Raw genomic sequence first — 25,921 nt, forward strand, 5'->3', positions numbered from 1 at the left:
TGCCTTGCTTACTTTATATATATATGTATATATATGTATGTATATATATATAGATATATATAGATATAGATAGATAGATAGATAGATAGATAGATAGATAGATAGATAGATAGATAGATAGATAGATAGATATAGATATAGATATAGATATAGATATAGATATAGATATATAGATATAGATATAGATATAGATAGATAGATAGATAGATAGATATAGATATAGATATATAGATATAGATATAGATACAGATATAGATATAGATATATATAGATATAGATATAGATCTAGATCCATCAATATGAATCAAAAAATCAATAAAATTCATTGATTTGTGATTCATCAAGGGTATTGATTCGTACAGCTATGAATTGATAAATTAATAATTTTTTAATGAATTTGGTGATTAATGTTTTAATTCGTGCCCATCTCTAATCAGGAAATCTGCAGTACATGTTCAAACTTCTGTGTTTCCTACCCCTTTTAATCAATTTCCAGCATCTAATTTTTATATTTTATTTCACTTTGTACAGGAAGCTGCGGTATTTCTTATGTGCAGTGATGTCCAAGATGAGAACATCCTGGTCCAAAGTCTCTGTCAGATTACTGCTATACAGGCATTCTTCACAGGAAGAACAAAAGCTCCAACATTGCAGTATATAATAGGGGAGAATAAAGTGAAGACACCTGGGTTGGGGTTGCTGGATGACAGAGGAAGAGAAGGTGGAAGGAAGATCCAGAAAGGTGGTAAATTAGATTGGGAGTCACATTTGGGTGCACCAAAGAGTGTGATGATGCATGATGAAAAGAAAATGCAAAGCGATATGTGTTGTTTCTGAAAGGCCTCTAAATTTTACTCAACCTTTCTATGAAACCTATTACCAAATGTCTCTAACAGAACATATTTACCATTTGTCAGACTTTATTACCATTGTTACCCACATCTTTTGCCAGCTAGGCTTTGCTTTTTGCCTCCCCCCCTTTCAAATAGTTTTTAAAACCCAATGTGAATTGCATTCCACACTGAAGAGTGATGGAAATTGCTACATATGTCATATTACTCCCAGTATCTTATGTATAAACTTTCTCTACTTTCTATATTTCTGTCTATAATTTGATCTCATCTATCTACTTTACCGCTTAATAGCCCGATTTGTATAATCTTCTAGTAAGTTTCAAGTTATAACTATAATATCTCATTTTTAGAACAAATCTTCTCTGACGCCTACTTATTTCTGACCATTTTTATGTAAGCATTTAAACAGCTCGCTATTACAGAGATTCTTGGATATTAATGTCTATAAATCCCATGTGAATAATATGGCACATTTTCACTCTAAGGTTGCATTTTCCTGTAATATCTTCTTCAGAGGCTTAAAAAACCCCTTTTTATTATTTTTATGTATATATTTATAGAGCTGTCACTACATAAAATTTGGGGAACCTTGAAAAGTCTTATTCAACCAATACATAGGTAAACTGCCTTATTTATAATGAAATGAATAGTGATCTTATAGGGCAGAAAAATGCTGAGCTACTCATTGATTGATGTAGATTCTAAAAATACATTTTCCCCACTAAATGTGTCAGACCTTGAAGGGTTTGCAAGAATCTAAGTAATTCCTACATACAATTACAGAGAGAGACTACAGAGAGACCAGTCTTTAGGTTGCAGACAATATTTTGAGTATATTGTTGCCTCATTTATGAATACCTGAAATTAATTTCTCATGAAAGCTGATCATGGGTCTGAAAGAACCTATTTGTTTATTCCACTGTGCAGACAAGACTTCCAGAATTTCAAGCTGGATATGCAGCCTGATGCTGTAGTCTGAATCCAGTCCCACCATATACTTTGGGGTGCTCATAGCTGTCTTTTATTATTGTTAATCAAGTACTGTACATAAAGAGGAAACAAATGACAGGTGCAACCCTTTACAGATTTATCCTAGTATCATAAATAGATGTAGGAATTTATGTCTGGTCAAACTGTAAGCCCATGAAGTCCAGATGTAACTATTTATTTTGGTCAACAGAGCATCCCAGGATCTCATCATCTGCTACCTAATCTCTTCCATTGGAGACAGCAAGAGTTGAACCTACACATCAAGCTTGTGCTTCATCACAGATTCATAGTCCTTGCCATAAAACTATATGAAACTGAAAGGCATACCTGCCTCTTCCTTCTGCTTTTGAAGCTACAGTCATTGACTCTCATGAGGGTGATTCATCAATGGCAAAGCATCAGTGACATAAAACTTTCAGTGCCAATGACTGTAGCATAGAAAATCAGTATCCCTTCCAATACCACTGGTTAGGGAACACAAGTAGGAGAGTAATGTTTCATTTATGTTCCGTTTGTGGTCGTCCTCTAGGCATTTGACTAATCACTGTAGGATTACAGTGCTCATGATGATCTGTGTCGTGATCCAATACATTTTCTGTAATGTTTTTAAGATCCCAATTTTAACCCTCAGCATTATTTTCAGTGTTGTTACGTCCATGAGACTTTAGGACAAATCCACTATTGTCTATGTATTACCTTCTCTCTTTCATATTTTTATTAGTACAGTTTCCTCACTGGAAACCTTGTACTTAACAATAAATGCATATTTACATTATTATGAGGAAGACATCACTGAATACTATTGCATTTACATATGTTAACTTATTAGACTGCTATGTAGAGCTCATCACCTTTAACCTTACCCATGTATTGCTGTGCTATCATTAATTTTTCCTTATGATGCATTTGGGAGACTTCTGCTTTTATACGCTGCATCTTGCAAGGTGAGGATGTACTGGTTTTACATTTTGATTACATTGCTTCCTTGTAGTCTTATGAGGAGAAGAGAAGTAATTGCGTACTATTCCTTTTATATGCAAATGAACTTGTGAATAACCTATTTTGTTCTGTTAAAAAAATCCTGTTTCCTATGAAATATTTTTCTCTGCACACAAACTCTTTATCGCTTTGGGACAATTATACACTTTATTTTCAATAATGGCTTAAATTAACTCTTCCCGTCAGTGGTTCCACTGGTTCAAATAAGGTTGTGTTCATGGCCATCCAACACAATTTCCATTTGTTCAGCTGGTTGTCTAACTGGTTGCACAGGCAATTTTGCAAGCAGTCATATGTCGAGAGTCTCCCTGACCAAGCAGTCAGATGGATTCTTCAGTGCTTCCTGCTGGGCTAAGGTGGAGGTGAAAAAGACCTTTAGCGATGGTTCCTCTATACAGATATCTCAACAGCTTCTGTTATAAACTAACAGAAACTATAAAATAAGTGGTTGTGTGGCCTTGGGCAAAGCTACACAGTCCCAGGATGCCCCAGAGGAGAGGAATGGTAAATTACTTCTGAGTATTCTCTACCTGGAAAAACCTGAAAAGGGTTGACATAAGTTAGAATTGACTTGACAGCACATGATGATTATTCTTAATTATATAATATTTCTTCCTTGTACAGCAGTGTCTGTTTGAAGACTTTGATATCCATGTTTCATGTGATTTTTAGCAAAAAAGTGCATTTGCACTTACCTTCTTAAACAGAAATAGTTTATTTCAACAGCAAAGTACTTTATTTTGTATTCGCGAAGTAAATCATTTACTTTCTATTGCATTGGGAATGTGGTCTGTCCAGAAGATAAACACTTTACTGATGAAGTAAAATTACTACTGTTTAAAAGTGTAGCATGAATGCAGTGTCTCTAGAGAGGATCTAGGGATCTTTCAGGAGCCCAGTACAATAGGCACCACATGACCCCAGAATTTCAGAATGTGTCATGTCCCTCTGCTCAGACCATAAGCCAGAATTGCAAATACAAATTTATAACACATCTTCATAAACACACACACATAACATAATCCAATCCTATTCATACTGTTTTGTGAAGCATGAAATCAATGTTGCTTTTTCAATTCTAAAACCCATTGCAGAATGCTTCACCATCACAATTCACAAGACAGTATGCACAGATTTTTAAAAATCTACCTACCCTCCTCTTCTTTGCTGTTTTTGTTCATTGTAACACATCTTACAAAGCTTGTTGACTAACTTTTTGTTAGTGCTGGTAAAGATATGTCCTGTGTTTTTAATTCCAACAGGGCAGTGTTGCTTAAAGCATTTTATAGATAAACTACTTCATTTAAGGTTTTTTCTTCTGCAAAAACATTAATTATCTCCCCTAAGTCACTATCTTTTGAAAGCATCAGACTAGAATTGCATAATTTATGTGACAGCTTTTCTTCCTTGTCAATTGCCACACATACAGTCTCTATATTGAAATGATTTTTTTATGTTTTTGTTCATCTACTTCTCTACTAAGGATAATTGCTTGAGCTAGCTTGTGGTAATGCCTCGTCTGTTTTGAAAAGGTAGAGGATTGATTCAGAATCTTTTTGTTTAGCTTTCTTCCTTTTGTTGAACTTTCATATGTTTCTGACTGCCTGATATCTATTTTTAGTGAAATATGACAGTATGATGAATGACATATTTACTCACATATTTTCTGAACCTGCAGATGCCACCAACCCAGCAGTACTGGCACCTACTGTTTACAGAATCAAAGTGTCATTGATTGTCTTCTGACCTGGGATTCTCATCTTCCAGCATTAAACCTTTGTTCGTTTTAGATGGTGTCATAGCATTTCCAAGGTGTAGGTATTCAGAAGTGGTTTATCATTGCCTTCTTCTTCATAATATGAACAAGTGTTATCTAAGTGTCAATGTTATTTATGAAAACCGCACTGCCAGTTTCACTTTGCATTAACAATAATGGTTTACCATTCCCTTTTTCTAGAGTAGTGGTCTCCAACCATGGGCCTCCAGATGTTTTTGGACTTCATTTCCCAGAAATCCTGACCAGCAGAGGTGGTGGTGAAGGTTTCTGGGAGTTGTAGTCCAAGAACATCTGGAGGCCAAAGGTTGGGGACCACTGTTCTAGAGCCACTCTGGGGCTGTGCAGTTTGCCCAAAGTCACACAGGTTGGCTCTTCTGCAATGTCCAGTACTGCTGCACAATAGCTGGCTGTGACAAGTTTCTACACTGCCATCATTATTGGAACTATAAATACTTTTCTATCAATGTGACAATTAATTCATTAAGAATGATTTATCTTAGCCTGGGATCTCAGCTCTGACCATTGGGCCTTGGTGATCTTTTGAGGAGTCTATACTCTATATGGCTTCCTGATGATATTGTTCTATCTTTCCTGACACACTCAAACCTGTCACCATGTTAAGCTGTTTACAATTCCTGAATACTGCAGAGCCATCTTAAATCACTTCTCATGATCCTGCTAGTGTATACGCTAATTAGTTGACTGAGATAAGTAGAGCGCAGCTGCTGGCTCAGTTTATCCCTGAATTAAAGTTGTTCACTATATGTATCCTTCAGAGGACTGTACCGCCCAGAGTACAGTATATGTAACTTATTTGAAAATCTAATATTAATTATCCTATGTACCCTGTTTCCCCAAATATAAGCCCTACACCAAAAATAAGCCCCAGTTAAGTGAAACCCCACCCTCCACCACTGTGCAACAACCAGAAGAAGATGACATGACTGTAAAATAAAACATGTCCTGAAAATAAGCCCTAATGCGTTTTTGGAGCAGAAATTAATATAAGACCCTGTCTTATTTGGGGGAAAACATGGTACCTAACATGTATGTGTAGATTTAATATGTACAGTGGTACCTCGGTTTATAAATACCTCAGTTAACATAATTTTTGGTTTACAAATGAAAATCAATTGAAAATAATGCCTTGGTTTATGATTTTTTTTTCGCAATGCGAAGCAAGTTTCCCTAGGATGCATTGCACCTGGAAGGAAGGTTTATAGCGCCGCCCCCATGCATGCGTTCCTATGGGAAACCACATTTTGGTTTGTGAATTTTTCACAATATGAAATGTTCCAGAGAACACATTAAATTTATAAACCAAGATACCACTGTACCATGTTTTCAGAGATGAAAGAGCACATAGCTCTTTCAGATGGTCTGTTAGGACACAGTCGTCATCACATCTCACAAAACTATGCTGGAGTGGAAATGTGTGGATTTCAGTTGATTTTCTAACCTAACATTAAATGGGAGACTTCAATGGGGAAATAACAACAGTGGACTATAGATCACCTAGAGAGTTGCTGGTATTGCCGGTATATGGAGAATATGTGTGTAGTCGTGAGGGGAAATCCCAGGATGCAGGTTGCACCTCCATTGGGTACAACCTGTAAAGAGTACAGTGGGGTCTTGACTTGAGAACTTAATCCATATTGGAAGGCGGTTCTCAAGTCAAAAAGTCTGTAAGTCAAGTCTCCATTGACCTACAGTGCATTGAAAACCGATTAATCCCGTAACAGGTTTTTGTTCCATTTTGGTTTTTTTCTGGTCTGTAAGTCAAATCTCAGTCTGCAAGTCAAACCTAAATTTTGTGGCCAGAGAAGTCTGTAACTCAAAAAGTCTGTAAGTCAAGGGTCCACTGTACACTATCCCATCACCTCAAATCTCCATTGGAAGTAACATTGATCCTTTGCTCTTGTAAAACACAAGAAAGAAAGGGAAACTATTAGTAAAATAAGGCGGAAGTGAGTCTGATTGTCCTTTTCCCCTTTAGCTTTCTTTCATGCTATATCTTTTCCCTTATTTGTTCTTGCTGTACATGAAAAAATCCAGTTTTATCCTCAGGGAGGGGAGCAGGTCCAAAATGTACTCCAGTTTCAACCTCTGAAACTGGAGTACATTTTGTACTTCGACCTTTAATGTAGGAAGCATTTGAGGGCGACCGAATGCGAAACAAACGAGAAAGGCAGCCACCATCTGTCCTCATCTTCCAGAGCCTAGTGAAGGACAGAGCCTGCCCCGTACACTCCCCCCCTCCCCCCCACACACACACACTCTCTTCCTTTAGGCAGCTGGGCTTTAGGCCAGTATGGCTTTCCCAGGCTGCTGTCGCTGCTTGGGTTTGAGGAGTTGCTTGGCTGCGGGGCGAGGCTGTTGTCCTACCAGGGGCTGTTTCCTCAGGGGTTGTGCTGCTGCTGCTGCTGCTGCTGCAGTAAGCAGCTACACAATCCGGAAGGTGCATCTTTTTGACACGCCGCTGCGCCACAGCTTAATACGACCAGGCAGTGCAGATTGCAAACAGCAGAGGGCTGAGGAGCGGGAACCGTCCTGCTTCAGAAGGAAGCGCCCTAGGTTTGTAGCGCTACCTTGAGAGGAAAGACCTAAGGAAAGAGCGAGGCGCCAAGGGGGAATTGTTATGGGAGAAGAGCCTTGGGGGCAGGGGGGAGCGAAGGAAAGAAAGAGAGCATCTTTCCACCAGAGTTTGGCTTGACAAGCCGCCAAAAAAAGCAAGCCCTTTCCTCGAGGACAGTCGTCGGGCGCAACGCACGAGGACAGTCGTCGGGCGCAACGCACGAAACCCACTCCGCAGCTGAGGGGGGTTGAAAAACCTGTAGTGCAATAAAAGGCGGGAGAAGCGGAGGCGCGCTCCGGACGCTCGACTCTTGAGGGGAATGGTGTGAAGCGTAGAGACAGAGAGGAGCTCTTTGGAGGGGGAGCACGGAGGAGAAGGGGGGGAACAACCGCCTCGGAGTCGGTCGGGACGGCGGCGCTGGGCTGCACGTGGCGAAAGAAGAAGGTGGCCGGGTGGGGCGAAGCCGTCTGCCCGCCTCAGGCGTCCGAAGGCACTTTGGCTGGGCGCGGAGGGCGGCGGCCATCCCGTCCGCGTTCGTGCGGTGAGCCGAGCTAGCTGAGGCAAAGTGGCCTCAGGTCGCCGTCGGCAGCTGCCGCCGCCGCCGCAGCAACAGCCGTCATGGCCTTGAAGGACAGCGGCGGCCCCGGCAGCGGCGGCGGCTCCACCGCCACTATCCTGCCCATTAGCGACATGGTGTCTTCGTGTGCTTCGCCGGCGGCATCATCGGCGGGGGGCTGCGCTTTCCCAGAGGTGGTGGAGCTGAACGTGGGCGGGCAGGTGTACGTGACCAAACACTCCACGCTGCTGAGCGTCCCGGACAGCACCTTGGCGCACATGTTCTCGCCCCGCCGGAGCGCCCCGCGGGAGCTGCCACGGGACAGCCGGGCGCGCTTTTTTATCGACCGCGACGGCTTCCTCTTCAGGTACGTGCTGGATTACCTGCGGGACAAGCAGCTGGCTTTGCCAGAGCACTTTCCGGAGAAGGAACGCCTGCTGCGCGAGGCCGAATACTTCCAGCTGGCCGAGCTGGTCAAGCTGCTGTCGCCCAAGGTCACCAAGCAGAGCTCGCTCAATGACGAAGGCTGCCAGAGCGATCTGGAGGACGGCAACTCGCCGGGCAACGGAGAGCTCCTTCTCCCTCAGCAGCAACGCGCCGGCGAAAAGCGCGCCGGCTTCATCACCGTCGGCTACCGGGGCTCCTACACCACCGTGCGGGATAACCAGACCGACGCCAAGTTCCGCCGGGTGGCGAGGATCATGGTGTGCGGCAGGATCGCCCTGGCTAAGGAGATCTTCGGGGACACCCTCAACGAGAGCCGAGACCCGGATCGCCCGCCGGAGAAGTACACGTCCCGCTTCTACCTGAAGTTCACTTACCTGGAGCAGGCCTTCGACCGCCTGTCCGAAGCCGGCTTCCACATGGTGGCTTGCAATTCCACCGGTACGGCAGCCTTCATTAACCAGTACAGGGAGGACAAGATCTGGAGCAGTTACACCGAGTACATCTTCTACAGTAAGTCCCTGTGCTCTTCTGCCGCCGTTACCTCACTAGGTTAAAGTTGGGAAGCAGAAGGTTGGTTTATGCCTGGGGGGTCACTTAAAATCGCTTTTAAGACCTCCGCTTTAGAAGTGAGAAGAGTTCCGAAGAAAATGACTCCAAATACCCACAGTGTCTTTCCTTCAGCATTATTTCGCTAAAGGCTTCCTTAGGGCAAGGATGTAAGGACATCGCAATCCTCCATCTACTAAACCACACTGTTTCTGCCCTGCAGATATCTGTGGGAGCTCTCTAAGCCTGAATGTGTGTGGTTGAAGCAAACAGGGACTTAGCAGTGCCTTATTTAGTAGTAGTAGTAGTTCTAGTGGTTGTATTTCACTAAGGAGCTTAAAGCAGTGTAAAAAGGCTTCATGATATTTCATGTTCACACTTACCCTGCAAGGTAGGTTAAAGTGAAAGTCAACGACTGCCTCAAGATCACCCAGAAGCTATCATAGTTGAGGAAAGATTTGAGCCTGGGTATTTAGTTCTTTCAAAATTTATATCCCCTAGCAAGCCAAGGGTTTTAGGGATTTCAGTATATAAATGACAATACGTGCAAAACGACACCACTAAAAGAACTTGTGTATAGACGCTGTAGAATGACAGAAATCTGGCAACCTCTTGCTCAGAAAGGAGATAAAAAAGTTACAATGTACCAGTCAATTGCCTCTATACCAGGTATGTTACAACACCAAGAATGTTACTTAATTAGTGTCTTTGAAACTGTAATTGTGTGTGGGGGAGCAAAAGAAGACTCCCCAACCATCTAGTTCCAATGTATAGTTTCTTGAAATAGAGCAGGATTTGTGCCAAGCATTCAACCGTGAGCTGGATTCAGGCTAGTCATACTTACTGCAGAACAATGAAATCAGTGAGGCTTATTAATCATGACTCGTTTAAGTCCCATTTATTTCAATCTGCTTAAAGTATAGCTAAGTTTGAATCTACTGTAGTTCAGAATTTAAAAAGAAAACATTCATTGGAAATAGTTTTAGGCAAATGCATGTGTTTGCTTTTGAGATGTGGGAGATAACACATATGTGGGAGAATAAGTTGACTCTTTATGGGAAGGAGGGTGTTCTTCTTGATGCAAATTTCCTTTTTCTGATATGCAGCTCTCCCAGGACTAACGCACATATGCATGTTCATCTCTTCTCCTTCACATTCTTGATCACTAACAGCCAGATTAGTGAACTGCTTCCATTGGAAAAATAGTATTTGACGTGATTTTGGAATGGTAATATAAAAGTTTAATCTGTGGTAACTTAAATGATCACTTGCTACCACATTCACAGAGTGGGCAAATGTGCATGCTTGAGCTACATGCATGTGAACCCTCAATTTGCTTATCTTGTCTATTAGAATTTTCTTGTGATGCAGAGTTCTTGTTTGGCTTTCATAACAGGAACTTACATCAGTGAAAATAAGCTGAAACCTTACTGTGATGGGATGAGGCCAGTAACCATAATTATTGTGATTTTGATGGTAATGTAGCATAGTGAGTTGGGTATCTGGCTGTGCAGCCAGATGTTGGGAGTTCAATTCCAGAAATACCCATTATGCATTCCAGAAAAGCCAGCCTATCTGGCCTTGGACAAGCTGCACAGTCCCAGGATGCCCCCAGAAGAAGGAAATAGTAAATCATTTCTAAGTACTGTACACATAGGAAACCCCGAAAAGGATGGCCATAAGTCAGAACTGATGTGACAGCACACAGCTAAGAATAACTGAGGAACTGACTTTGGTACTGAGATCTTAAGGGTTTTCTCTTTATCAAAATTTGGAGCTTCCCCCTGTCAGAGCACTTTGAAGTGATAACAACCACTGCTGTTACCTGAAACTCCTTTTTAAAGCTTCAGAGAGCTATCCAGTTTGACTTTGAGGATTTCATAGATTTTGTTGAACTAAAGCTTTCTTTGCACAAGATTAATGCACGCAATGTTAGACGCGAGGAAGGATGTTAAATATTTTATCATTACATTTCCTTCCATTCTCATTAACTACAAAGTAAACAGACTCCATCTGGACACGTTTTAGTGAAGGACAAACAGCAAGAAGAATCTCGTTTTCTCAGTGACTGTTGAAAGGATCTGTTGTTGTTCAAACTTCACAGTAGGTGAAATTATTTAAATAGCTCTCATTTAAAGCTGGGTGTACATAAAAGAACAGACTTCACATTGTTTCCGAACAGACAAATAAACTGCAGCATCTTTAACCGTTCCAACATGCATGCTATGTTGGATGATAAGTAACAAATAATTCTGGGCCAAAATGGGAACATCATTTGGCAGAGACTTTTATTCACAAGATTCAGAAGGTTTAAATCTTTTTCTTAAAATGCTTGGAAAGGTTTGAGTTAAGCCCTTTATGAGTAATTTTTCTTATTTACTCATGAATGCCTATGTGTGTCTATGTCACAGCTTCAATTGGGTGGAAGCTGGGTAAAAGAAATTGGAGCACTTTAGCCCAATAGCTTTGTAGCTAGCAGATGCTTACAGTTTCTTACTTTGAAAAATAAGAACTCAAACCAAATAAGATGGAAAGTAATTTATGGATTTTCACAGACATGGCTGCCCTATAAGAAAGCTTACTCCAAATAAAACTTGTTAGTCTTTAAGGTGCCACAGGATTCTTTTCTATTTCTGAGGTCAATTCATGCACTTCTTAAACTTGTGAGCTCTTGAAATTCCTGCATATCAACTGTCTTATCTGTGGACATGGTGACTTCCATGAGTAGAATAACACTTCTTATGAAATACCACATTTCTGTTGTTGTTTTTTTAAAAAATAATCCTGCAAGGCTCTATGCTAGAAATCATATTATTAGTTAGATCTAAGATTTACTGATGCTGAAGGGCTTCTACAGAGCCTGGTGGTATTGGGCACTGAGTCTGAGGACCAAGCTCCTTGTGAAGAGTGAATAGCATGGATATAACTAGTAATAAAAATCATGTGCCCTCAAGTCGATTCTGACTTATGGTGATCCTTTCCAGGGTTTTCCAGGTAGAGAACACTCAGAAGTGGTTTGCCACCCCCTTCTTCTGGGAGCATCCTGGGACCCTGCAGCTTGCCCAAGGCCACACAGGCTGGCTCTACTTGCAGAAGGCACAGTAGGGAATCAAATTCCTGACCTCTGGCTCCACAGCCGGATATCTAAATCACTGAGCTATCCAATGAACAGCATGATCATAGTTAAGGTACACATCTTTTGCAATGTATATAGTATGCACTGCCTGATTATGGGTGCAGAGATGGTAGTCAGAGCCACATCAAGGCTGCTTTAATGGGGTGGGAGGGCATTTTAACCTTTCTGTAGTCCTGATTCCCTCCCGTCCATTATCTGTGTTTGGGAGATCACTTGGAGCAACTTGAAGCAGAGCCAAAGTTTGTGTCCAGAACAAGTGAAGTTGAAGTCGCTCTCTGCCACCTGATTTCTAAAGAAAACTCCAATAACCTTTGCCAAGCCTGTTTTTGAGCCTCACGACACCCTATGAAACAAATGAAAATGTTGCCCTAATGCTAGTTCATCCACAGAGACACTTCTTATTTCTGTTCAATAAGTGGTATGAGCTTCTACAGGAAGATAATGGTTTAAAATGATAACCATCTTTTTAAAAGTAGTGTTAGTATATTTTAAGGGGCTATGGGCTTCAGGTTCACTAAAGGCAATTCTAAAATCATAAGGTTCTGCTTTAAAAATCTTCACCTCACTGTCCAGAAGATGCAAGTATCATGAGCAGATTTGCCAGCTCTGTCACGTTCTTCCATCAATTGTCAACATGCAGAAAACATTTGATTAACTTGCAGCAAAGAGAGGGAAGAAAAATCAAAGTACTTTTATCCTATCAGCTTTACTGAAAGATTAGCTCCAGTGGGCTTCTCCTTCATCTGGAACAGTTACCTACAACAGCAGCAGAAAGAGAAAAGGAAAAGGATAACTGGGTTTTCTGTGAAACATTTGGGGTCAATGTTGATGCCCCCCATGACTCTACCACTAATATGGATTGTAATGTTAAAGTAAAGGTAAAGGTTCCCCTTGACAATTTGTCCAGCCATGTCTGACTCTAGGGGGATTTGCTCATCCTCATTTTCAACCCCACAGAGGTAGCATTTGTCTGAAGACAATCTTCCATAGTCAAATCACAAACATGTTTTTATGGTTTTCCCCCCTTTGTTGTTGTTTAGTCGTTAAGTCGTGTCCGACTCTTCATGGCCCCATGGACAAGAGCACTCCAGGCCCTCCTGTCTTCCACTGCCTGGCCCTCTTGTCTTCTACTTGGTCAAATTCATGTTGGTAGCTTCGATGACACTGTCCAACCATCTCGTCATCTCTCATCTTCTTCTCGCCTTCACACTTTCATCAGGGTCTTTTCTAGGGAGTCTTCTCTTCTCATGAGATGGCCAAAGTATTGGAGGCTCAGCTTCAGGATCTGTCCTTCCAGTGAGTACTCATGGTTGATTTCCTTTAGAATTAATAGGTTTGTTCTCTTTGCAGTCCAGGGGACTCTCAAGAGTCTCCTCCAGCACCACAATTCAAAAGCATCAATACTTCGCGGTCAGCCTTCTTTATGATTCAGCTCTCACATCCATATATTGCTACTGGAAAAAAGCTTTGGCTATGCGGACCTTTGTCGGCAAGGTGATGTCTCTGTTTTTTAAGATGCTGTCTAGGTTTGTCATCGCTTTCTTCCCTAGAAGCAAGCATCTTTTAATTTCATGGCTGCTGTCACCATCTGCAGTGATCATGGAGCCCAAGAAAGTATAATCTGTCACTGACTCCATATCTTCCCCTTCTCTTTGCTAGGAGGTGATGGCACCAGTGGCCATGATCTTAGTTTTTTTGAAGTTGAGCTTCAGACCGTTTTTTGCACTCTCCTCTTCCACCCTCATTAAAAGGTTCCTTAATTCCTCCTCACTTTCTGCCATCAGAGTGGTATCATCTGCATATCTGAGGTTGTTGATATTTCTTCTGGCAATCTTAATTCCAGTTTGGGATTCATCTAGTCCTGCCTTTCACGTGATGTATTCTGCATATAAGTTAAATAAGCAGGGGGACAATACACAGCCTTGTCATACTCCTTTCTCAATTTAGAACAAATCAGTTGTTCCATATCAAGTTCTAACTGTTGCTTCCTGTCCCACATATAGATTTCTCAGGAGATGGTTAAGGTGGTCAGGCACTCCCATTTCTTTAAGGACTTGCCATAGTTTGCTGTGGTCTACACAGTTAAAGGCTTTTGCGTAGTCAATGAAGCAGAAGTAGATGATTTTCTGGAACTCTCTGGCTTTCTCCATAATCCAGCACATGTTAGCAATTTGGTTTCTAGTTCCTCTGCCCCTATAGAGGATGAATCAAGATATCCTGCTGAACATAACTGTATACTTTTTTGCTCACTGTTACCAGTGAAAACAGTCAACTTTTTATAGTGTTGTATCTATTCAGAATCTTACCTTTAGAAGAAAATACTTTGCTTATTACTTATGCTGAAGAAAATAATATCTCAAATCTCCAGCTATTCTGTTAAGGCCTCTATATCAGTCTGAACTGGGTTTCTGGGAAATGCATAGCTTTCTCATTTTACATACAATTACTAATATGTTTAGTATTTCCCAAGTAGAAATTGTAAAGCGTTTCTCATCTTCTGTCAAGTTAGTTTATATATTCTGGAGCAGTCTTATTTATAATTCCCATGAGGATTGTAAAATACTTTAGTCATCAGGACTGTAAAATAGCCAACTTGATTCCAACTTCACAGCAGAGAATCCACAGCATAGAAGGTTGTCTCCCATATCCCCATGCAGGGTTTTTCTACTATGAGTTGGACACTGAGTAGGGCTCCTCTGAGGGAAAGGGAGAGGTGCTACTTCAAGAACTAGGGTTATCCTTTTTATAAACAGTGGATTCTGTCAGTAGCCTAGAGGCTGGATATTGTACTATCTGCAGCCTCCATGCCATCTTAAAGAGCAGCTCCACTGCAGTAATTTAATTAGCAGCCTAACTGTGCATGAACTAGTGTGGGCAAGCTATCCCTGTCTAGGAATATATGGCTGGCAGGTCAATCAAAACCATCCCCATTCTGTGTCATGGAGTCCACCTGGGCATCCAATGACTGATACAGATCCTGGAGTAATTATGCACCCATTCCTTCAGGGACAGTGTAATCTCATCTAAGGCAGGCAACCTTGGAACCACTGGTACTTGCAATCTCTTTCTTGTTGGGATTCCGATTCAGTTTATTGGCCTTTATCCAGTCCATTACAGCACTCATGCATTCATCCAGCATCTGCACAGTTTAAGTCACTTCAGCAACAAGGAGGGGAGCACAAGGAGGTGAGAAAAGGAGCAATTGCTGCTGTTGATCTCCTCCATACCCTTTTCTCACCACTGGCTCACTCGGCCATCCTCTTCCTCTACAAAGTAGACAATGAGAAAGTGAGGAGGAAGTTGCTGTCACAGTGGGGAGTGGAACCAAAAACAAGTCAAAGCTATTCCTATTCTATTTAGTGTGGTAGTATTTCTCCTTCTCAGCTTGATTACTATCATACCCTGTCCTTATGTGTGGCAAATGGAACAACAGTACTTCTTCCTTTCTTCCTGCTGAGTAAATAGAGAAAGCTGCAGATGGGACTAAAATGATGTGTTGAAGAAGCTGTTGTCCACTCAGAAAGAGGCCCTCTGCTGGTATTTGGGCCCTAACCAATGCTCAGCCATCACAATCTTTTATAATTAAATAACTATCAGTACTTGAAGACTAGTATTTCTTAAATTTGCATTCCAAGCACATTTTGGGGGTGTGTTAGCCTCAATTAATTCAGTGGGTCTTGAGGCCAATTGAAAAATAATGATTTTAAGAATATATGGAATGTATTTTTGGAACATGTATTTTGGAGAGGGAAGGGGTATACACCAAGGGAAGAAACAATGACATTTTAGAGTGAAAATGGATTGAATGAAGTGTAATGCTAGTCCTGAAGGTGATGGGAGCACATGTGTAATTGTATTTTATTGTTTTGTATTGTTTTTATAGTTTTTTTGTGTGTAGTAGTAGGTTTATTTTGTATTATAATTAAAAAAATTCAGTGGGTCTTGCGTGTATACTTGTACTATATGTCTTTCAATTTCAGATGTTCCTCTTACCTTTCTAATAAAAGTTCTGTTACCTGCTCTACATTCTTGATCTAGCCTACTGGCTTTCTTGATGAAGGAGGAAAAAAAGCTGTAGACCCAAACCCTGTACACTTCTGTCTTATTTATGGGATTATGCTTCATACTATTATGTTATGTTATGTTATGTTATGTTATGTTATGTTATGTTATGTTATGTTATGTTATGTTATGTTATGTTATGTTATGCTCAGCTGGCTGGATAGCTCAGTAGTTTAGGTATCTGGCTGTGTAGCCAGAGGCTGGAAGTTTGATTCCCCTCTGTGCTCCCCAGAAGAAGAGCCAGCTTGTGTGGCCTTGGGCAAGCTGCACAGTTTGAGAATGCTTTCAGAAGAAGAGAAGGATAAACCACTTCTGAGTACTCTCTAGCTAGAAAATCCTGAAAAGGGTCGCCATGCTGATCATCATTATTTATATGCTGCCTTTCTCCCCATAGGGGACCCAAATGTTTAATAACAGTTAGAATTATACAATAATAACAAGCTTGAAATAAAATAACATATTATAATATAAAGCCTAAAATACTATAATATAAAGCCAAGTTCTGTATATATGCTACTGCTACAGTATAAGAAGAGCTTTATCTTCATATTAATGATTTTTCGGAAACATTCTCAATAGACTCAATGTACTTACTGGTAATTATTATATTACTTTTGGATTTATATTGTGGTATTTTTTCTTTTATTAATTAAAAAGGTTGTGGGTCTTGTATCATCATTTATGAGAATGGTCTTTGCTGGGCAAGAGGGAGATGCTATGAAGCAAATATACATAGCAAAGTTTTGTGCTGAAAAAGCATCAACTTGATGCTAAAGTTACATCCAGGTACCTTTATTTATTTGTTTGTTTGTTTGTTTGTTTGTTTGTTTGCACATTTCATAGGGATATATTGATTAAAAGCTGCACTGATGATTATATAATCATGAATTTTGAAATATAAAGATTTTATTGCATCTTGGCATTCAAGAGACAGAACATCCACACAGTAAAAGCTAAATATGTATGTAAAGTTTGATGCTGCTATGGAAATGCAAGCACAGATATATTTTCCTGGTTTATCACATGTTGCTAAGCTTGGATGTTAGCAATTAGTGGCAAAAATGATTAAAAGGAAAGAAATGTTAGGCTTTGAACATAATTTTGCATATGTTGTCAGTAGCTTTATTTTCCCTAGCTGTTACAGTAGGTTTAGATTTGTTGATATAGTAGTGCTGTAGGAATGAACAGTGATGTGGGTTTTCTCGGAAAAGTAGTGCTCTGTGTTAACTGATTTAGCTTGTTTGGTTTAAATGTTATATTCAAGCACATTCAAAGCTTTAAATGGAAATTCGTGTGTTGCAGTATTTGTGATATTGTAAAGTGGACACCAAAGGACCTTATATTTAAGGGGAAAATGACTACTCTTGACGGCACACTCATTTTTAAGGACACATACCTGAAGAGAGGTGTATCTGATATATCAGCAGTTCAACTGTCTTTTGCTGAGGTACAATGGCTGTACCTGCAGCTTCATTCACACACTCTCTGCACTACTTTTCAGTTGTACTGAATCAGACTTTTCTCAACTTGAAATACAACTAGCTGGACATTTTATTTCACTAAAGGACGGATGCAAGTCTGTGGGCACAGGTAGCTTATCACATTTTTTCTTGACTTCTTGTACTTGTGAGTGACTAAGAAGAAAGAGATTTTGTGAAAGAGAAACAAGCTGAGCAATGAACTGATTTGTTAGGCTACTAACAACAAATACTCTATGTACAGTCAGGTCCATACTCAGTCAGAAGCCAACTGCATTGTGCACAGGAAGTGGTTGTCATCTACAGTATTATTTTTCAGTTCCCCGCATTGGACAGCTGAGCACTAGAGTTTGTCAAATATATGTCATCTTAGAAGAGTAACTTATCATTTACTTACCTCATCTAACATGATTGATTGCAATACAACAGCCCAGGCAACTATGGGTACATGTAGATATATACTGTATGATGCAGAAAAATTTCTGTGGAAAAATATAGAATCAGAAAAATTTCCCCAAATTATGAGTTAATTATGCTTGCCAGAGTCCAGACAAAGAGCTGCAGAGGTTTTGTGCCATATGCCGTTCAAATTCTTATTGAGAGAGAGAAAGATAGAGAGAGAGATGCTTGGGGACGGTATGCATCCATGTGCCACCTAATTCCCAGTTCTGCCTTAGGCCTTTTGATCTCAACACAGCCTTAGTTTAGACGTTAGTCCTGTTAAAGCACTCATTGTTCAAAGAGAGCATGAAGTTGGGATATTCTTATATTCAGACAGTGTTTTTATACTGGGGAGCACTTTATATTGGCATTAGGCAAGCTGCACAGTCCCAGGGCACCTCCTGAAGAAGAGAATGGTAAATGATTTTGAAAAGGGTTGCCATAAGTCAGAATTGACTTGGTGGTGCATGATGATTATAATGATCTGTGGTGATCCTGATTAAGATTCAGGCCAAATTTAAAGAGTCATTCAGTTATTTCTGACATTTGTAGATGTATGAAATAGTTAATAAAAACTTTTAACTTGTTTAACAGAGAAAATAATCACATCTAGATTTTTTAAAAAATCATTTACCTTGATACGTTTTTGTCCATTAGTACAGAATTGATCCCCCCGAGTTATAAAATGACTAATGCAAACAATGACATTAATCATAGAACTGTTTTGGAAACTGTTTAAATTTGATAGATCAGATTCTAATAATGTATGAATACAAGCTGAGTTTAAAAAAATATAATTCAAAACTATTTTGACAGTGAGACTGATCAGTAATAGCGCCCTCATAAAGTAAATGGCTGCAGTGTTAGAATCTAACTGGGAAGATCTGGAATTAAATTTCTGCTTGGTAATAAAGTTTTTTGGGGGCAGACAGTTTTTCTGAGTGTTAAGTTTAATCTACCTTACAATGTTATTATAAAATTAAACAAGTACAGTAGGACCTCTGTATCCATGAGGGATCAGTTTCAAACCACCCCTGAGGAAGCTGAGAAGCAGATTATAGCAACTACGTTTTAAAATAGTGAATGCTATGTATAGCATGGTCTCTGTCTCGCTCTGGTGTCCAGTTCTGGTAAGTTCATCTTTAGAATTGTATGTATTTCTAGTATTTTTCTTTTAATATTTTTAATATTTTCAAACTGTAGATAAGTGAATCAGCACATACTGATCCCACAGATATGGGAGTTCTACTGTAGATCATTTGTGTGCAATGTAAATGGTTAGGTAATCATGTAAAGCAATATTCTGAAAACCTCAAAGATATCACATCTTGTCCACGAGGGCAGTCCTGCACCGATCACAATTATTTCATGCTTAGTTGCTATGGCCGGCTCATTACCTGGTGCCCTTCTGGTGACAAGCCATTGTGTATTTTTCTAAGCTTATCCTAAAACAGTAGGCCTCTAGTCCACAGACAGAGCGAGCCATTTTCAGAGCATTACCATCTTCGTAGAATCTGCCAGAGCTTGCAACTGTATTGGCATAGCCTTAGAGTGTTTAGTTTACATCTTAGTCCCAATGAGATAATAGGGCTTTGTGGATTACAATTTTGCAGAAGATGGGAAGAAAGAATTAATAAGATAATATCTGTAAATATCAGAACATGGATGGGCAAAAATTTAAATGCTATATTGCACCCAGGCTATCTGGTGTGCAGGCCAGATCATGTTCTAGGGACCTCTGCCTCCCCAAACTTTCTTGTGGCACCCTTTGATCCCACCCCTAACCCCCTTTTCTGTTTTCTCCATGTATCTTTCTTTTGCTTCTCAACATCTTGAATATAATGGAATGTGAGAAAAGAATTTCTTATTTGAGAGTATAGAGAGATTCTTCTAAATCCCATTCATATTCCCCACTGAGAAGGAGGGAATTCCATTGTCATCTTTGATCAGATGGAATTCCATACTACTCATGTTCCTAGTGAGGAAGGAGAGCTGGATGGAGTAGAATGATAACTGTTTTCAGAATAAAGCTTTGAGTAAAGGTATGAACAATAAAGACCTCCCAAATCTGCACACATATGAACTATTTAGATGAATGGAAAACCATTACATTCTTTTGCTTCATCTTTAGCATGTTATCTGAATGAGAAGATTAGAAGACTGCCTCTTACTTCTCATGTCTAAACTCATAGCTCCTTTCTCCTTTCTCCTTTCTTCTTTTCTTTGCTATTCCATCTTGGTAATCCTCTCTTTAAATTAATTGTTTTAAATTGAAATTGTAATTGTAATTTTATGATTTTATATATTTTTATACTGTTCTGTTCTGTTTTATTTTGTAAGCTGCCCTGAGTAGACATGGTCTAGAGGGGCGGGGTAAAAATCAAATAAATAAATAAATAAATAAATAAATAAATAAATAAATAAATAAATAAATAAATAAATAAATAAATAAATAAATAGCTCCACTACATTTCAATTCCACTCTCTTTCAAATGTGCCTGAGAAATAATAAACCCAATTAATAGCAACAGTAGACTTGGCATGTTGCTACTTTCCAGCCCAGGTTGTTTTTTTAAGTCTCTTGTATTCATATGGAGTTTTAGACAGTGATTTGGCCTATACTAGATGGCAGTGCACTAATATGTGTGTGCATTAGAATGGTTTAATGGTCTTCTCTTTAGGTGTGGGTGAGATCTTATTACTGTACTTTCCTTTGTACTGGGGGTTAAAGAAGAGCTCTCTCTCTCGCTCTCTCTCTCTCTCTCTCTCTCTCTCTCTCACACACACACACACACACACACACACACACACACACAGAGAGAGAGAGAGAGAGAGAGAGAGAGAGAGAGAGAGAGAGAGAGTTTAACTCCCTTTTATATTTTAAGATAATCACCATAGGTTGTAGCTTCTGATAATATTAGTAGCAAATTACAAGCAGGCAGAAATGAACATTTTAATAGCATCCTTGGTCCTTTTTGTGCAGCACAAGTTTCTAGCACTGAAGTGGTGTTTTCCTCATACTTTGCCTTCCCAACCACTATAAAAATCTTGCTGAATTAGGGCTGAATTAGGGCAAAGGTCTACCTAGTCTTACCTCATATTCCAGCAATAGCCAGCCAGATTTTTTTTATATTATTTTGTTTATTTGGATTATTTATGGCCAGTCCAACAAGCAGTAAATGTAACAAAAAAGTAGACATACAACCCTAGCATACAATTTAAAAAACAAACATGGCTATAAAGCAGCGCTTTGTTGTTGACAGCAATTTCGTATCTCAGTGTCTTTTATCTCTCAGTGGTCCTGCTATCAAACAGACCACTGAAAGTGATCTGATGGCGATTTTTGAATTTTTAAAGCCCCGCCCTCCCATCACACAACTCCAAAAGGTTTCCCCTGAGCAAAATGAATCAGCAGGAAGCTTTGAAACCTGGAAGTTGAAGGGGCAGGGAGGAAATTTAACATTAAATAAAAATTAAAAATTAATGGTATCAGGTGATGACATCAGTGGCTATGATTGCCATTTATCAACTTCAACTTCTGGACAGGCTGGTGTGATCACAGTAGGTCAGTTCTGGTAGCTTCTTGATTGGATTGCAGTAATATATTAAACATGGGACTGTTCATAAAGATCGGCAAGAAGCTTAACTCATGTATAGTGTGTATTGTAACTGATATAGCTGGAGGGAATCAAATTACATCATTTTTAAACCAGCTGTAGTGGCTGCCTTTTTGCTTCTGGCTCCAATTTAGAGATCTGGTGCTTTATCTTTAAAGTCCCTAATGGCTTGGGATCAAATATCTGCAGGAGTACCTCTTTCAGAATCAGACTACCAGGAAATCATCAGAGAAGACTCTTATCATTGGCCAGTTGAGGCTGTCTCCTTAAGTGTCATAGAAGTGGGGTTGGTAAAGCTGGTGCAACAAGAAAGCTTGTACTGCTCTCTGTGCTACTAAAAAGAAGAGAATCAATAGCTGCTGTTCCAGAGAGGGCTGCACTCCATCATTTAACTCCACAGTGCCTGGCTGAGAGGGCAGTTTTTTTGGTCTACCTCTCCCTCAGTGCCGTGGCTGTTAGGATGCCAGCCAGGCAAGTTATACTGAAGAAGATGCCTGGTACCGCTGAAGCAGAATGTAACAGAGCAGCAAGAGCTTTTCTGGCACAGTGTGAGGGCCACTGCTTCCAGTTCTGTGCAGGAAAACAGCCCAGCTGTTGGGACAGTGTTTTGTTCCATGTCTCTTAGGCCAAAGAAGACCTGGTGCCCAGCCTGCCTTGCTGCATTATTTATAAACAAAGGAGAGCCCACCTCTGTTCTGTGATCCCAGCAATCAGTCATCCCCATGGAAGTTTAACTGCTTCAGCTCTGCAACTGTTGCAACATTAGCTGTTGCCCCTTTGTTAAGGCATCTGAATTGCTTGATTCACTGTTTTCTTGTATATGCTCCTTTTATTTTAATAAGTTTTAAAATAGGTTTTATTGTTTTGATTGTATTTTATTGTTTTTAACTACATTTCTATACCATTTTTTAAGACTGAAGTTTAAATCAAAATGTTTCAGTAAATTACAAAAACTAAAATAGTTTTGAAGTTCAATATCATTGCCCAGCAAAACAGGAAACAGCAAAGATTTTGACCTGGCACCAAAATTAAGGCAATGTCAGCACCAGTGCACCTTTCAAGGAGCAAAATTCCTAACAGAAAAGGCCCTCCCCTACAGAAACAACATCATAGGACACAAAGGTTTCCCTTATCTGTCTGTTAATTCTGTTTTTGTCTTTAGCTGTTCTGTAGAAACGCATTATTCTGTTTCTTGCTTTGCCATGGCCAGTTTCTGTTCTGTTGCTCTCCCTATGCCAGTGTTTGACTGCTTTCTTATTTCTGTTTCTGTTTATGCACCTGTCTTGTCAGCAGGGATTGCCTTTTGGAATTTACCTTAGCTTCTTTCTCTAATTTCTGGTCAGCATAGCCTTCAGTTATCTATCTCAAACTGACAAGTTTGTTGAAGAAGTCCTTACTGTACAAAGATCCCATTCCTCTCTATCTCAGAGACCAGGATTACATATTCCAGTATGTGATAGCCTGTGTAATTTGCTGATCACATTTAAGGAATAATAAACTAAATGGGAGTGGTTTGCTGTAGTATGGTGATTGTTGTGGTTGTTTAGTCGTTAAGTCATGTCTGACTCTTCGTGACCCCCTGGACCAGAGCACGCCAGGCCCTCCTGTCTTCCACCGCCTCCCAGAGTTGGTCAAATTCATATTGGTAGCTTCGGTGACAGTACCGTGATACTGCATTTAAACCAGCTTATCTATATTGAATGGATTTGGAAGAACATCATGTGCTTTACTTTAAGAGAAATGAAATGTCTCAAATCCTCTGCTCTGGAGGTTATTTATTCATTAGCTGTAGCTTTGAATCATGAAACCTATTTAAAAGTAGTGTGTGTAAATGTATAAACTTAGAATAGATCTAAACATGACAACCGAGCCAGTAGAAGTGCTTGTGATTGTGTGTGTACATGTATGTAAGAAAGTGTTTGAGAGAAAGAAACAAATGCAAAGCAGATTTGCTTGATTACATGGAGAGACTTTGCGTGACTGCCTTCTGAGGAAATCAGTGCTAATGTTCAAACACTACATGTAATCATCCTGATTCATGTAGTTAACAGCTTACAAACAAAATATTTCCAGATGTTTCTATGGTACTGTTTGAATGCTTGAATCAGTCCTTAGAACTTAATGGAAGTAGGAACATGAGATATGTGTTATTTTGTCCCCCCCTTTTTTTTTGAAGAACCCAATAACAACTTGTAGGAACTTCCTGTTACAGAGGGCATGGAGGAATTTGGAGAGATCTGGGTCATATTTAAAGAACATGTGTGATATCTTTTATCTGGCACTTGAGTGATTCTTCCATATACATGGGAGACGTTTCTGTGAGTAGGGTCCAGACAGCACTTCAGATCCAGTTCTAATTTCTCTCTCTTTTGATCATTGACACCTTGTTCCTGCCCCTTTCCCTAGGCTTTGATGTAGCCATCATTCCAGGGGCCACAGTGACTTACTTTTCTTTTTGCTTAATTTAATAAATGGCAGAGCACTAGATCAATATGTCAGCCTAGCATGGATACTCCTTTATATCTGAAATAGAACTGCATTACTTAGGAATATGTTTTAATAAAATTGTGAGGAGTGAATTAAGCAACCACACAGACTTTAGAATGGGATAATAAGGAGCACTCCCAATAGCACCAAATAAACTGCAGCCCCTGAACTGTCCCAGGAAGGAGCAGCACTTCTCACAAAAGGGATCAGGTGGCTATGTCTTAAATAAAGCACACATGGAAAAATGGTGAACAAACTGCACCAAAATAGAACCAAATAGTCAGCTAGATGCTCATCTTATCACTCGGGGAGTTGGATTTTCAAATACATCTACCACTTCATATTGAGAGCTGGTGTGGATCCAGTGACAGACTAGGAATCAGGAGATCTGGGTTGAAATTTTATTTTATTTTATTCATTAGATTTGTATCCCGCCCACCTAGATTATGTCTACTCTGGGCGGCTTACAGTAAAAGCATGAAAACAACATATAAACAATTAAACAGTTCAAATCAATAATATTAGTGGTACTTAGGTTTTGTTGCCCTGGCATTCCTTTTTTCTCTTTGTATTTTGTTCAGATCTTGTTCAATATCCTTTTTCTGAAATCCCTGCTCAGTCATAGAAACTCACTAAGGATAAAACTAATAAAACTACTCTTTACATATCTCACATACCTTGAAAACCATATTTAAGGTTGCCGTAAATTGGATATGACCTTGGTGGTACTTAACAATAAACAATAAAGAAAGGAAATATAAGGGTTGATACTCTGGTGTACAGAAAATAATCTTACACTTAACATCAAAAAAACTAAAGAACTCATAATTGATTTTAGGAGGAAGAGAAATGTACATTTACCACTGTATATGAATGGCGAGGAAGTGGAGAGAGTTGGTAGTTTTAAATTTCTGGGCACTTACATCTCAGAGGAACTCTTATGGACTATAAATGCCAACATGCTAATGAAAAAGGCACAGAAGAGGCTGTATTTCCTGAGAATGCTAAGGAAGTTAAAGTTATCTCAGCATTTACTTCTGTTCTACTATCGTAGCACCATTGAGAGTGTCCTAATCTATGGCATTTTGGCATGGTTTGGGAGTAGCTCTGTAGCGGACAAAAAAGCTCTACAGAGGACCATTAAAATTGCCCAGAATATCAGCTACCAACCCTGGATGACATTTTCACATCCCACTGTCTGAGGAAGTCACACAACATCCTGAGAGACTCTTCCCATCCTGCTTACAACTATTTTTGAACTGTTGCCATCTGGCAGAAGATACAATTAAGACTCGGACCACACGTTTTCTGAATAGTTTTTATCCCAGAGCTATAATTGCACTTAACAATGAGCTTAAAGACCACCAGTAGTGAATAGTTGGTTGGACAGTGTTACTTAGCCTGTGGTGTAGATGTTTGTATTCTTAATGGGGATTTTTAGTGGGTGGGGAGTGCTTGGGGAATTTTATGTGTGTGCATGTGGGTCTGGTCTCTGGGTGGTCTGTGTGAATTTTGTTGTATGGGTATACTATGTATATACAGTGGTGCCTCGCTTAGCGATGTTAATTGGTTCCAAAAAAACACATCGCTATGGGAAAATATGGCTAAGCGAAACACCATTTCCCATAGGAATGCATTGAAAACCGGATTATCCATTCCAATGGGAATGGATTACGGTCCTTAAGCGAAAATCGCCATAGGAAACATCGCTAAGTGAAACGCAGTTCCCCCATTGTATAAGCATCGTTCAGTCTCGAGAGACTATGGTAACATGCTCTGAATCGAGGAGTGTCCTCTCCAGAGCATGAAGCCCGGGTAAGGTAATATGGAGGATAGGCTGTTACCCAAGCAGCAGATCCCCCCTCTCCACATTGCTGAAATGGTCCAATGGAAAGGCAAGAGCCAATACAACTGTTTCCAGCAATGTCGCAGGAGTTGGCAGAGTGATACATGCTG

The 25,921-nt window shown here is 39.9% G+C and overlaps 1 protein-coding gene and 1 long non-coding RNA gene across 3 annotated transcripts in view; one reads left to right on the forward strand and one right to left on the reverse strand.

The window, feature by feature from the left end:
- Positions 1-416: 416 nt before the first annotated feature.
- Positions 417-8,659, reverse strand: LOC140707506 (uncharacterized). 2 transcript variants are annotated; one of them, XR_012087612.2, is made up of 2 exons: positions 8,573-8,659; positions 417-3,194 (listed from the first exon to the last, which is right to left on the reverse strand). It is a non-coding gene; the product is annotated as an uncharacterized LOC140707506 (long non-coding RNA). The 2 variants fall into 2 exon arrangements; XR_013545847.1 differs by lacking the exon at positions 8,573-8,659 and adding an exon at positions 7,006-7,118.
- Positions 7,814-25,921, forward strand: part of KCTD8 (potassium channel tetramerization domain containing 8) — a 66,961-nt gene continuing 48,853 nt past the window's right edge. The window contains exon 1 of the mRNA XM_020786177.3: positions 7,814-8,708. Coding sequence (XP_020641836.1) covers positions 7,814-8,708 — 895 coding nt within the window. The remainder of the gene's footprint in view (positions 8,709-25,921) is intronic.

The sequence above is a fragment of the Pogona vitticeps genome, chromosome 5 (genome assembly GCF_051106095.1).
Source record: "Pogona vitticeps strain Pit_001003342236 chromosome 5, PviZW2.1, whole genome shotgun sequence".
In the NCBI taxonomy this organism is placed as follows: domain Eukaryota; kingdom Metazoa; phylum Chordata; class Lepidosauria; order Squamata; family Agamidae; genus Pogona; species Pogona vitticeps.